Source organism: Sardina pilchardus, chromosome 9 (assembly GCF_963854185.1).
Source record: "Sardina pilchardus chromosome 9, fSarPil1.1, whole genome shotgun sequence".
NCBI lineage: Eukaryota > Metazoa > Chordata > Actinopteri > Clupeiformes > Clupeidae > Sardina > Sardina pilchardus.
Window position 1 is genome coordinate 11,916,284 of NC_085002.1, and position 14,796 is coordinate 11,931,079.

Here is a 14,796-nt window from a genome sequence, read left to right on the forward strand (position 1 = left end):
GTTGTACTGTTATGTACTGAAGACTAGATTATATGGCTGTCACGTCATCCATGCATTCGTGTATGTATAGAGCTCTTCTTTGCCTTGTGTGTGCCTCATCATTTGTTTTTAAAATCCTCAGGTCCTGAAGAAAAAGCCTTAACTTATACCACATATTTATTTTCAAGAGTATACTGTATATCATTATTAGCGCAGCTGGACTTTTTGCAGTAGTTCTGGGTGATTGGTTTAAGTATAGTTTAAGTGGGTCATACCTTAATGCGTTGCTTTGCAAGTATGTTAGTACTTTAAGGTCCATCTCATGATATTGCCATTCACCGTGGTTTAAGGGCAATACAAAATGTAAGGGCCTGATCCATTGTAGTGGGTCGTCCACCTACGTTTGAAAATATTCTGCTGCTAAATTTTGGTTTTGTTCAGTTTTTTCCTCCGTCTCCGACGTCTGCTGACGACGACGCTTAAGCCCGATACAGTACGTAGCGTGTAAGTTTAGTTTGAGCGCCAGTAGTGTGTGTCGTACTTTAAAGGGACGTTTAGGCTAGATTACTGAGTGTCTCAGAATCGCGCCATGAAAAAAAAAAAAGTGTAATATACTTTTTTGTATATTTCAGATCATTTATATATTAAAAAAAGTAATAAACAAACAACGTTTCTAAAGAGCTGATCTTGGTTTTTACCTGACTACATGAAACCGTTTCATTAAAAGCGCTTAACTGTCGCTCTGCATGTGTGTCTTCTTTGGGTTCGTTCCATTTTTGCTTGTAGACTGACTGGCTTGTGACCATGCAAGAGATGAGAGGTGCAGATGTGTTTTTGAAGTTTGTGTACATGTGTCCACGTTGGGGCAAAAAAATCATCAATGTCTTAGTCTCTCCGTCTCTCTCTCTCTCTTTCTCTCATACAGAAGCGCTTCTCCATGCCGATGTGTATCACTAGAGATCTAAACTCTTTTTTGATGTTGTTCCTTGTTTATACTGGGTCGATGAATAAAGTTTATTAACTTATTTAAAATGGTGTGCCAAGTTGTTAATTTCATGATGTTTTTCCATGCCAAATATGGAATCATTCACAGCCCCATTCCAAAACAACATAACAAAGACTGACCCTCAATCTGTTGACTCTACAAATATCCTCAAGCACAAGGCTTCCTTTCCTTCGCTTAACACACATACAACCATCACCAACTATCAGATCTTTTAAATAAAATGTGAATCTCTGATCCCCTAAACCAGGGGCCATGATGCTCAGATTGCCACTGCAGTTACACCTCCTCCCACTAGATGGAGTAAATGAGAACGAGAATTCCACCATGTTTGAGTGACAGGTGTAATGATCTAAAACCTTCCAACTCACAAGCTCTCTTCACCAGACAAAACTGATGACAGACTCACTCTGAAGACGCTGTCAGGCAGCCATATGAAGCATGACCAAAGAGCATTAGAATATCATCAAAACATTTAATTCACAGAGATATCAACACAAGAAAAACCTGATCTGATCTCAACCATTTCTGTAGTTTATACAATATACAGTACAATACTTTAATAAGCTGTGCCATAAAAACAATATGAACTGTGCTCACTGGGCTGTCTTTCCATATCAAACGTCCACAATATACTGCACATTAGCGGTGTGTAGGGAATCCTACACACTTAATGGCATACATCAAGTCCAAAGTTCAACCAGACCAACGGAGAAAAGCTAGCAAGCCTTTTTGTCCGTCTCTCATTATCCAGGTCATGTCCATGGCCCATCCTGTAAGCACAGTTCAGCAAAGGTGGTCGTGGTGCTTCAGTGAGGCAGACCAGATAGAGTGAGTGTCCGGTGCCCAGGCCCAGAAGCCATCCTTGTCCTTTGCCCCTCCAACAACGTTTCTGCCCTGTTGTTTTAAGTGAAGGCTCAGGTGGACTCGGCTGAATGGAAGAGAAAATGGCCACCTCTCCAAACCTGGTCAGACCAAATCACTGGGTCACCATGGGGATGGCATAGGTTCCAGCTGCCCGGTGTTTCCACATCACCGGGCAGCTCCGTCTCTCTCGTTCCACTCTCACTCGTCTTCGTCCTCGTTCCCAGCCTCCATCTGCTCCATGATGCCCTCCAGCACCTCCGACTGCTTCCTCTTCTTAGGGGCGTCTGAGGCGAAAAAAACACAAAAACACACGGGTGGTTTAGCTGGAGCTCGGAATAAGTACCCGTGAGTAGAGATTGGATTGTGGGGGGTGCGGTGGGTGGTGAAGGGGGGGGAGGGGGGTTGGTGGCTGGTTACCGTGGAAATGCTGGGCCGTCTTCCTGCGGAGGGCGTCGACGGTCTCCTCGGACTCGGCGGCCCACTCCAGAACCAGACGTCTGCCGTACAGATGGGTGCTGTGGCACAGAGCCGTGAAGGCTTTCTGCCAGAGAGAGAGAGTGGGGGGACAGAAGTGAGAGAGAGAGGGGGAGAGAGAGAGAGAGAGAGAGAGAGAGAGAGTGAGTGTGTGTTTGTGTGAAACAGAGGGATAATGGAAAAAACGATTCATTTCTCTATGCTCCAGCTAGGGCAGACAGGTGGGCGAATAGATAGTCAGAGGCTGCTGGACAGGTGAGCTTACTTTGGCGTCCTGTTTGGTGAGGAAGTCCACAAAGCCGAAGCCACGGTGCGATCCAGTGCCAGCGGCCTTTTTGGGCAGGCGGACGGTCTTCAACTCTCCAAAGGTGCTAGCAGAGAGAGACAGAAACATTAGAGGCCCTATCCATCAGCAGTACACAGCATGCACCTGCATCACACCGACAGAGCCACTGCGACAGATTGTCCCCGTAAAATTATAAGGTTCTATCTGACATTTTTGTCAAAATTGAGTTACTGACTATTCATGATTACTTCTAATAATCTCATTCTGTGACACCTTAAGAAGGTGAGGTGAGGTGTTCCTTGTAGTTGTATGCATTTTTGGACATTATACTATATCTAAAGAGGTTTGTTCTGCTTATCAGTATAACTCTATGGAATTCCAAAGCTTTGAAGCTCAAGATCTCGGAACTATTCAGAACGTAGATAGAACCTTGTAATTCTAAGGGGACGAGATGTCCATCATCATGGCATCAAAGCTGAAGACAAAGCACAGCATAGGATCTCATTCAGTAGGCCTCATAGCAGAGCCAGATAAGCTGAACCATCTGTAAACTGAAGACAGAAACGGGACACCCGTAAAGGCACTCTAGTAAAGTAACAGTAAAAGTAATGGGTATAAACACCAGATGCTTTTATCTAAAGTCGCTTCCACAGGCACCGTGTTCAGGAAATAAAACCCGCTCGGTCACTTACAGAGCGGCGGCGCTAACCACTGCTGCCCCATAAAGGAGCTCCTTACCAGAACAGCTCCCGCAGCTCCCTCACTGTGGCCTGGAACGGGATGTTGCGCACGAGGATCTTCGAGGTGGTCTGCTTCTTGGCAGTCTGCTTTTTCCGAGAGCTCACAGCGCCTTGTCTAAAGGAGAAAAAAAGCTTCCATTTAATCACACTGTTACAGAGAGGGTGAGTGAGAGCGGTATAGTAACCAGTATGGTACCATAAAACACTCACATTTTTATAAATGACATTTCTGACAGAAAATAAAATTATGACATACACTGAATGAGGGTTTATGGTCTCTGAACCAGTTGAACTGTAGCATATATTAGCTAAAAGTGGCTTTAACAAAGGAAAATGCTAAAATGTGTTTGAGAGGCCAAAATCATTATCGCCTTCATTATTCATTCTTATGACTATCACGTGTCAAAACTCTGCCTCAACTACTTCAAAGTTCTACTGCCACCTACTAGTGAATAAAAATAGTCCCCATCTACAAAGCCAATCAAGCCATTGTTCTATTAAATAATACCTCACTTTGTAACCAGCTGCGGCCTTTTGAATAGATGTGTTTGACTGGCAGGTTGATTACTTTTTATTCAGTTTTTAAGCTTTTAAAAGTTTTTAAGTTCTGAGTCTAGGCTCATTGACGTTCAACTTGTGTGACCACCATCTGAAGGCGTCAGTCCCCTCAGCTGGCGGGCTCTGCACGGACAGCCACAATATGTTTCAGTGACCCCGCAAACACAGCAGTCAGCAGTGCCAGTCACTGCGCCGGGTGTTTGGTCAGCAAGCTGTCTGGGTGAATGGGCTTACTTGGTGGCGCGCTCCGACACCTTCAGTTCAAGCTGGTGCTCGTCCACTTTACAGTTCTGAAGGGCAGGAGGAGAAACAGCAAGAAAAACACAAACCAGAGAAGAGAGGGAAGAGCAGTTATTCAAATGGACGGAGTGTAACATTCAATCAATGTGAATAATGCACATGTTAAATGTTGTTACTATATCAGTGGAAATCTGATTAAAAATATATTAGCTTCAATGTATAGAAAGCAAGCATATATGTGTGTGGTGTGAAGTCCATATAGGCATCACAAGCAATATGCCTACTAGTTATATCCTCTAAATATAGTTGCTGTCAACCTCTTCCCAATAGAACATGGGACATTTTGTAGCACTGTTCTGAAAAGATATCACACCTGCAGCTGTCTCATGGCTTTCTGAGCAGCCTCCGGCTTACGAAACTCCACAAAGCCGTAGCCCATCGATAACAATTTGCCTGCAAAGAGAGCAGTCAGGTAAGCCATTTTGCTTGAAACAGTGGAGAATTTTTAAGTCCTGGAGACAAAAAAAACCCACTTCAACCCAGCACCGAAGATAGGATCCTGTCCCAGATTACAAAAGGAAGTGCTAAAGAAAGAGGGCAGGGTAGAGAGGAGCAGGGGAAATACAGCTCACCCTTCTTATCTCTCTTCTTGGAGATAGTGCAGTTCTTCACCTCTCCACTTTTGGAGAACGTCTGTGGAGGGGGACAGGAGCAAACAGAGCAGTTGGAGAAGACGGTTCTAGAATTCGTAATGAGAACCAAGCAAGACAGACAGCCGTGCTGTGCAGCGGGCCCCACACACACACACTCACACACACACACACACACACACACACACACAGACACACACACAGACACACACACACACCTGCCGTAGGGTCTCCTCCGTCGTGCTGAAGTTCAAGTTCTTGATGAAGAGTGTGGCACCTGGGAGGCTCTCCTCTTCCTCTTCCTCCTCCTCCTCCTCCTCCTGCGTCTCCTCCTTGCCTGACTCCTTGGGAGCGCTCTGCGCTGGCACCGAGGAGGTGGCTGGGGACTGAGCGTCTGAGGAAGAGAGGAGAGAGAGATGAAAGGAGGGAGGAAGAAGGGCACATCTATGGAGGAGTGACACTCCAGTGCCGAGCAGATGACACTTGGCACACAGCTTACCAATCAGGAGGGAACAGAGATAGGAGGCATGGAGAGATGGAGGGAGAGAGAGAGAGGGAGGGAGGGAGGGAGAGAGAGAGAGAGTGGTAGTGAGGGAAAGAGAGACAGAGAGGCAGGGAGGGGTAAGAAAAGAGAGAAAGAAAGGGAATGAGGAAAGGTGAGAGAGAGATATAGAGGGAGAGGGGTGGAGGCAAGGAGAGAGAAGGAAAGAGATGGAGAGAGGCAAGGAGAGAGAGGAAAGGAGAGAGGGGAAAGGAGGGAAATAGAGAGAGAAAGAAAGAAAGAGAGAGAGAGAGAGAGAGAGGGCAGATCAGGGGAACTGGCCAACAGACCTTCATGTCCTGGCAGACTTGGTGCCCACGGCAACGACACAATTTATTTATCTATTTACTTATTTATTTATTTATTTCGCTCATTTCCTATCTTTAAGGGTGGCACCATTAAAAATCCACCACAGCTACACTGCCTTGGGGCAACTGCCTGCCTGCCCCCCCCGTTCCAACGGCCACCAGTGTGCCAGTATGCCAGGGCAGCGTGAGGTGAGAGAAGGAGAGTGGTGTGACCGTGTGAATGGCACATGGAGGAATCCGTGCGTACCCGCTGGCGCTTTCTTGGTCCTGGCCGGTGCCGGGCTTGTGAACACGGATGTGGGCGCCCACTCCAGATACAGCGGAACATGCTGGAACTAGTGGGAGACACGGCCAGATAGAGAGAGAGAGAGAGAGAAAGAGAGAGAGAGAGAGAGAGAGGAGAGAGAGAGAAGTGTTACTCCATCAGGAACACCTTTAGACTCTGGAACTCGACAAAACAAACTGGGAGTTGTAGTGGGAGATGGTTATTGTAGAGGTGCAAGATTTCATCACCGTATAATTCACACACACACACACACACACCTTGCTGTAGGCCAGTCTGGTAAAGGCCCGCTTGGCCTCGGTGGGCTCCAGGAACTCGATGACAGCCGTCAGGCCGGAGGGGGGCAGCAGGACTCTTCCCAGGGAGCCGAAGGGAGAGAACAGGGCCTCCAGCTCCAGCCCCTGCACCCCCGATGGAAGGTTCTTCACAAGGATAACAGAGTTGCTGCGCGCGCCGGACGCCTGCAGAGAGCGAACGCGCGCACACACACACACACACACACACACACACACACACACACACACACACACACACACACACACACACACACACACACACACACACACACACACACACACACACACACACACACACACACACACACACACACACACACACACACACACACACACACACACACACACACACACACACACACACACACACACACACACACACACACACACAAATAAGCCTAAGGAGGAGAGCCCAGTAGGGTTTGACATCTCCCGTTACCATTACCAACAACATTGAAACAAACAGCAGCTCTTTCAGTAGGATCTCAAACAAAAACAACCTAGGGTCTATTTAAGGCAGTTAACAACTTCAAACTTTTCATTGAGAGCAAAATTATGTTAATTAGTGGCGTTGGGGGCATTTATTTGCATCATCACTGAATGGACATACAATGATGCTAACAGTGTAAGGTGGGAGTCCCGATATATTTATATTTTACTACTATATTTTACTACTGTTGTAAATAGCCTACTTCTTGTGGCTTGTTGCAAAGGACTAACAACAGACAAAAAAATCTCCAAAGAGCTACAACTACTGACAAGGCAATGTTTCACGATTCTCACGAGATGTCTGCATTGCTGGTTCTCTCATTAGCGACTCGCTACGGCTATACTGTATGGCTATGCTAGGTGAATGATTCCCCTATTACAAGTACGTTTACCATCACAGGGCTGTACACTGCGAGCAGGTCGTCGCATTTGCGCGTAAATATATATTAGTGCGAATATAAAATTTAAAATGCTCGCACACGTGCGAGTACTGATTTCAACCCTTTCATTCGCATTTTGCTCCTAAAATGAATCCACACCAAGTGGATGAAAGTATAGTACAATATTCGCGCATCTAATTTCAGAGTTGACAACTCTTACGCACCTGGCTAGACACTCATGCTTTCAGCATCAACCTCGCAAGAAATGTCACTCCAAATCCAGTCTTCTTTTTTATTCAATCTGTTCGTAATTAGTTGGTGACTATGCGATTACCGGTGAAACGGTAAAAATGCTATAAATGATAAATAATGTTGACTGTAACAATTACCGTGTTCATTTCAAATAGGCTATTATTATCACGGTTGATATAGCTAAACATGGTGTGGAAACCGTGCGTTAAATTCCTCCCAGCTTCACCCAAGCCTGCATTTGACATAGGCCTGGTAGACTTCTATGAACAAAGATGGTATCCTGATTCAGTTGTCTAAATGATGTATAACCACGGTTCGGTGTAGGCTGCATCTGCTTTAAAAAGGCGGAACATATTCATCGCAAATATGCGCTGTATCATATAGCCACTCTGCGTCTTTTTATGGCTACATTCACATTAAATCCATTCCACTAACGTTATCAGGAGGAGAATACCGTAACGTTTTATTTTCAGCACTGGTTGTCACTCATTGGATAGCCTATAACATATAAAGGCTACCAGACTCCAAGACAAGTCATGGTAGAGTAAGTTAAGCACCCAGCCAACTAAAGATGACCAAGAAAAAAGTGAACGGACAACTCATAATGCCATGCTACGGTGGCTACCTAAATCATAGAAGTTCACATTGCTGGACACTCATCTTTTCTATTACACCGGAACTATTTGTCTTTCTCGTTGTAAGTATTTTGAATTTTTGAATATATAACATTCATGTTATTGAATGAAAACATGTAGGCTATCCTTGAACTATGCGTTTATATTTTCCTAAAACCGAATGAAATCTAATTATGTCCACGTAGGCTACGGTACTGCTTAAAGTGACAGGCACTCAATTAGACCTACACACCACCCCTGTAATATCATTAAAGACAAGTGTTAGTGTAATCAATATGAAGTATTCAAATTATTTTGAATTTTAAGCTATAAGTAATTATGCAGAACCTTTAATGTTATGAATTGTTAACAAAATGTATACAAATTCTGAATTCAAAATATGAAATAGAAACCAGACAACCCATTTTCTGTGTGTGTGCAGGGTTTGAGCAGAGACTAGGATTGCCACTGCTGTGAATGATCTGTATCCTGCTTAAGGCAATAAGGTTTTCAAGGAAATTTCATAGTGCTCCTAAATTTTTTTCTGTGCTCCTAAATTTTTTCATTTAGGAGCACCTATGCTCCTAGTGAAAAAGCTAAGCGTACAGCCCTGCATCAAATTGGCTTCAAAGAGGTGATATTAAAGTGAACATGTTGCATAGTGTTCCTTTAAAGATACTACTAGGCCTTAAGAATATTTCTGTTGACCACCAATATGTTTGTAAATCATACACCGTGATAAAAGAAAGTAGGCAAGAATCAACATTGCCTTTGCTCACGCGTACCTGGCTGAAGGAGTCCAGGCTGACACCGTTGTCCAACAGGAACTGCCGCGTCTCCTGGACAATCTGGGTTTCGCCTAAGGCCATCCTTACAGCAAGACTACCTGATGACTCCTGTGGAGGTCACACACACACACACACACACACACACACACACACACACACACACACACACACACACACACACACACACACACACACACACACACACACACACACACACACACACACACACACACACACACACACACACACACACACACACACACACACACACACACACACACACACACACACATCATTACCTGAGAAGAAAAGTAGTCGCAGCCAAAAACTCAACACAAACATGTCTGATATAATACATCTCAGGCTTTTTTTGTGTACAACAAAGATCAGTCACAAATCAAAAATATCAAAGCTGAGATAATTAGAAGGCGTGAATATCAAGTGTAATCAAGTGTCAAATATCAATTAAAAAGTAAATATCAAGTGAGCTTTTCTTCTATTTTTCACATTTAGTGTCAGTGTTCCTCATCACAAACTATTTAATAAATAAGCAACTAATGGCGTGTCATCAGAATGATATGAAATGTCACATCCTAATAACAATATACAACCTCCACCAACAAGCTGTGGTTTCAATGAGAAGAGTGAGTGTGTGTGTGTGTGTGTGTCATGTGTGTGTGTGCTGATGTCATCAGAGTGTATGCACGGCGCAGTTCCTCACATGATCCAGGACTTGGCTCTTGCTGGTGTTGTACTTCTCTGCGATGGCATCTGCGACGGCACTGGTGCCCAGGAAAAGCGTGTTCCAGTTATGAGAGCTGGCCACAGGAAGAGAGGAACCAGGATCGAGAGAGAGAGAGAGAAAGAGTGATCAAGAGAGAGAGAGAGAGAGAGAGAGAGAAGAGAAAAGAGAAGAGAGAGAGAGATTAGGACCAAGCTGGGCGAGGGATATCACCAGACACAATCTTGAGCTCCAGCAGAGCCACTTTCATTCACTCCGTGTGTTTACTTGTTTATTTATTTGTGTGTGTTTGCCTTCCTTCCTTTGGCCAGATACGTTTTTTTTGTTGTGTGTGTGTGCGTCTGCTCTCTCTGGCCTCATCCATGCGAGGCGTCCCCAAGATGGGTTATGAGGCGGCCAGACGAGGAAATTAGCTGGACAAACCCACTCTGTTTGCTCTCCAAAAAACAACAGCGCAGGTGAGCGCAGCCAGCTGCAGCAGAGCGAGCGCGGAATTGCCCGTTTGGACGACGGCCGACATCGAGTATGCCGAGGAGTACTTCTGACGGGCTTTAAATAAAACACACTCTCCATCTGCTTTTTTTTTTGTGCAAGCAATTAGGGGAATCTGTCAAGAGCGAGGGGGGGGGAAGAAAAAAAAGAGGAAACAATGAGAGGTTTGCAAAGCACGTCTTTTGCCAATTCGCCTAGAGGTAGCGCCTCGGGGTCAGATCTCGTCTGGTCGGCGCACACGTTCTACTTTCTTCTGGAATGCCAAATGTAACTCATCGTCTGCTGACGGCGCCAAGGACAGCAGCTCTGCTGTGGGGGGGGAGAGAGAGAGAGAGAGAGAGAGAGAGAGAGAGAGAGAGAGAGAGAGAGAGAGAGAGGAAGGGAGCGTGGAGGCAGTGGGTCGGTCCAGCAGAGAGAGAGGCCCACCTGCTACTGGCCGCCTTGTCCTTGGCATCCTTCTGCCGCTTGTAGGTCGAGGAGCCCGGAGCGTTGGGGCCCTGCTCGGACTTCTCCTTCTTCAGTCGCGAGGGGAGGATGTGGAGCATTCGGCCCTGATAAGGGAGCGCGAGGAGGGGGGGAAGGGGAAGATAAAAACAGAAACAAACATCAGGCGAGCACTACAGACGCCGTTCTTCACCAGCAGCCCATGTCCAGTTCACAAGGACAACCACAAGGACCGGTCGCAGCACCACTGACTAACCTGAAAGATGTGTCCGTCGAGCTTGGCCAGCGCCACCACAGCGTTCTCAGGGATCATGTAGGACACAAAGGCAAAGCCCTTGGGCTTCTTAGTGAGGCTGTCAATGGGGAAATTCACCTCAGAGATAGGACCTGCGGAGAGGCACAAAAAACATTTGTCAACAAGATATCTTTAAAAAAAATAATAAATAAAAAAAAACACCATACAGTAGATACTGTCTCTTCAAACACGGATTAATTTCTGCACCACAAAGGTCTTGTGTTTAAATACAGTGAAATCATTCAGGGTTCGTCTCTAAGTCACTAGCTAACTTCTATTGCAATCTTGATGTTCATGGATTTATCCTCAACATGTGGTCGTGATGTCCTTAACAACGTTGTTGGTACAACAAAGGACTGAATGAAAATCATTGTTTGTGTTGCGCCATACTATGGTGGTTAACCACAGCGTCCATTTGAAATGCATCCCTCATTAGCAAGAAACTAGATACAATTAGCAACAAACTATGCAATCATATATACATGTATAAGCATGTGTGTGTGTGTGTGTGTGTGTGTGTGGGTCAGAACCACACCATGTTTGCTGAACAACTCCGACAGTTCCTCCTCAGTGCAGGTGTAGGGCAGGTTCCTGACAAAGAGCCGCCCCGATTCGGCCACATCCTCCTCTTCCTCATCGTCCTTCAGCTCTCTCTCAAAGTTCCGCTCCTGCCAAGCATTCTTCTTCATCTCTCTCTTGTCCCAGCTCTTCACCCGAAACACCTCCACATAGCGCCCCCCTGTGGACCACAATTCATTACAGTGGTTTAGTCCAACATACTCTAGCAGACTGTGGCACAATATTTGTTGAGGCCATGCAAGGTATGGAGCACTTTAAATAAGTAAAAACCTTAAAACACTACAAGACATAAGCACAGAAATGTTAACCCAATATAGAGAATTGAACTCTGTTCACCTTTACATTCAGCTATTTCACTCTAGACACTGACTAGGCCCGACAGATGGGACACTTACCCATGTAGTCCTTGTTCATCCGGAGAGCTCGTTCTATCTCCTCCTCGGAACGCAGGTCTACATATACGTAACCTAAAGCAGGATAGTATGGATGAGCATAAAAACAAACACCAAAAACCAGAGGATTCAAACTCCTCTCCAGTTTACTATGTAGGAAGTGAGTGTTCAGTGGAACGGTAGCTCATACCGGAGTTCCGGCCCTCCTCGTTCTTCCCAATGCGAATAGCCACAGGCTTCAATGGGGTCATGAACTCACGGATTTGTTGCTAACACAGACAAATAGTAGACATTTTAAATGCAAAAAATAATATAAAACCTATACCTATACATGAATTAATGTATACATAAACCAATTAGGCTGCTTCTATTTAAAAATACAGAAGGAGCTCATAAAAACTCATGCAAATTGTACTTCTAACTTACCTCTTTAACATTGAATGGAACTCCACGAAGCTTAACTGTAAACTCAGTAGTAGACTGCATCTGTAAGAGAATAAAAGTGATTCAATGACTCACTCAGGGATTCATTATGCTTACCACCATACAATGCATATTTCATAGTTCATAATTCCCTGATGATGCAATAAAAAGATCCATCAATATCCAATGCTTCTTACATCTGATGAATATAGCAATGTAATTTCCCTGTTTTAGACATCTAACCTGCAATCTCAATGCAAAGTGCATTGTGTGCGCAAAGTGAGTTTCTCTGAGTCTCAGAGAAAAAGCAGGCTAATAAACCCCATTGTTTCCAGTCGCCATGAAATACTGCCCCCTGCATAGCAAAGCCTGAACTAAATGCCACCAACCTGAAATCTTTTATCCTTCTTGTCACTGTCAATCTCCCCACTCTCATAAGCACTGTCATGACGAGCGGAAGTATGCTCATTGTCTTCAGCATCCTCCTCATCATCATCATCATCTTCATCACCACTCCCGTCCTCATCATCCTCAGCCATCTCTTTTGTTTCTTCATCGTCATCGTCATCTTCGTCTGCTTCCTCATCCACTTCAGATTTTGCCACCACCTTTGAGCGCAAGTAGTCCATGTCAGATAAGCCTGTCTTGAGGGCCTCCTTGGGTGCACCTGGGGGAAAAAAAAAAAAAATAAAACATTTACACCTACTATACATGCAAAAGATGGAGGTTAAGAGAAGATGGCTTTGCCTGATTATGATCTATTTATTCATTTATGTGTTTTGCATACGCTTTCATCCAAGGTGACTCAGACCTCGAGAAACAGAGATATGTGTAAATATTTATTTTTTTTAAAAAGCCAGAATTCTCCTTTAAGCGCTCGAGGGCATGAAACAGTAATTATTGAGGAACAGACTAACCACTTTTTTCTGGTTCCATCTCCTCATCTTTCTCCTCTTCCTCCTCCTCTTCTTCTTCTTCTTCATTGTCATTGTCATCAGACTCGTCGGAGTCAAAGTTTAGGTAGTCATCGGTAGCTGCCGACTTGGGCTTCTTGATCTCTTTTTTACCAGCCTGCTTTGCTTTCCCAATGACCGATGGTTTCTCCATAGCATCGTTGGCCCATGTGGGCACCTGAGCGCGGTTCTGGTGTAATGATAGAAACTCCTGGAAGCTTTGGTCTTCCTCTAGCTGCAGACAGAGAGAGGGCAAAAAGGTCACAAAATGTGACATAAGCATATGTTTTAAAACAAAACATAAATAATGTATAGTTTCAGAAAGAAACGGCCATAATTGTTTTGTTTTGTTTTTTTGAAAAGCGCTTGACTTACATCTCCAAGAACAGTGGTCACCTCCTTCTTTTTCTTTTCCTGTCAACATTTAAAAAGAAGTCAGATGGACAGCAATGACAGTTTCTCTGGAAAAAAATAATATGTTTTTTAGTGTGAACTTGAGAAGCAGTGTGAGTAACACACACCTTCTTTGCTTTCTCATCTTTCTGTTTTGCCTCTGCCTTGGCCTTCTCTACAGCAGGCTGGCGAGTGTGCTTACTCCAAGGGCGGTCTTTATCGGGATCTCCAAAAGCTTTGCAAAATTCAACCTATTCAACCACACACAAATGTATAAACAATTAATCATAATACAACGCACTGTTTCCAGTGAATGTATTTCAACCATATACTTAATCATTTTTCACAGAAGATCATTACCGTCACTTTTGCCGTGTCAACAAAACTTTTGTTGAAATGCTTCAGAGCCCTTTCAGCATCCTCCTCGGATTTGAAGCCCACGAAACCAAACTTGCGAAACTTTCCGTCCTTAGTATACTTCAACCCACAGTCCGTCAATGTTCCAAAGTCAGCGAACATGTTACGGAACCGCTCATCCTTCATCTGTGAGATAGCATTGTAAGGTAAACATCTTGTCCACAAGATGACAACGAAGCTATCCTAGAAGCTATCGGCTAAAGCTAGCAATAACAGTTAACGTCAATACTTGCTAAATGAGAAGGACATCTGTCAGTAGTTTCAGCCTTTATTTAACGAGACTGTCTTAGGTTTATGGGGTTCATACTTTATCTAAAATTATCTTGAATTAAAACTAAAGTTGACCTGCAAGATGTAGTCAACTCAAGACACAGGTATGGTTAATGACTTATAGCCACGTTTACGAACGTATAGTAAGTTATTTGCTATGTTGAAGTATTTTCTTGACTGCGTTTCTTGATACTTACCCCGTTTGGGAGGTTCTTCACAATAATTCGTGACATTTTGCTGAAAACAGACGTAGATACTCCTTAATAATGTGTGAAATAGTATGATCAACAAACAAGCATGGATGGTCTAGATCGCCGCCATATTGGATTTGACGTCATCAGAAAGGGTTTGTTCAGAGGTGTTCCGATACTGCCCTCCGCTGGATTTCAAAGTTACTACTGAGTGGTGCCGGTCCCTTGTGTAAAGGAGGCATGGGCTCTCCACACACAACCAGGCAGAGGGTGACACTTTTACACACTACCACCAGCACTCACAGTAGATTATCTGGTGAAGAGCCCTCTTTATCTATCCCCAGGTTTAAGCATCTTTGTCATGTCCCTCAGTAGCCTACTGAGAGGAGGAGAGGATCTCTTGTAGGCTACAGCTGCTTATTTCACCTAGGCCTAGGCCTACATATAATTTAGCTCA

At 44.5% G+C, this 14,796-nt stretch overlaps 2 protein-coding genes across 3 annotated transcripts in view; one reads left to right on the forward strand and one right to left on the reverse strand.

The window, feature by feature from the left end:
* Positions 1-1,001, forward strand: part of cntn4 (contactin 4) — a 92,080-nt gene extending 91,079 nt beyond the window's left edge. The window contains exon 22 of the mRNA XM_062545773.1: positions 1-1,001. This exon is cut by the window's left edge and continues 947 nt beyond it. The gene's annotated coding sequence lies outside the window, so the exon portion shown is untranslated.
* A 442-nt stretch (positions 1,002-1,443) lies between these two features.
* Positions 1,444-14,482, reverse strand: rbm19 (RNA binding motif protein 19). Of its 2 annotated transcripts, none has more exons than XM_062545775.1 (24): positions 14,346-14,482; positions 13,822-14,004; positions 13,590-13,712; positions 13,444-13,482; positions 13,036-13,303; positions 12,505-12,782; positions 12,119-12,178; positions 11,883-11,961; positions 11,696-11,767; positions 11,257-11,460; positions 10,683-10,813; positions 10,409-10,533; positions 9,470-9,566; positions 8,746-8,856; positions 6,190-6,390; positions 5,894-5,981; positions 5,016-5,191; positions 4,780-4,840; positions 4,521-4,600; positions 4,142-4,197; positions 3,348-3,464; positions 2,589-2,694; positions 2,267-2,390; positions 1,444-2,133 (listed from the first exon to the last, which is right to left on the reverse strand). In XM_062545775.1, the coding sequence occupies exons 1-24, from the start codon at positions 14,379-14,381 to the stop codon at positions 2,048-2,050; spliced, it is 2,901 nt and encodes a 966-aa protein (XP_062401759.1). In that variant the 5' UTR covers positions 14,382-14,482; the 3' UTR covers positions 1,444-2,047. The 2 variants fall into 2 exon arrangements, with proteins under 2 accessions (XP_062401759.1, XP_062401758.1); XM_062545774.1 differs by having other exon boundaries at positions 13,033-13,303.
* Between the last annotated feature and the right edge of the window lie 314 nt (positions 14,483-14,796).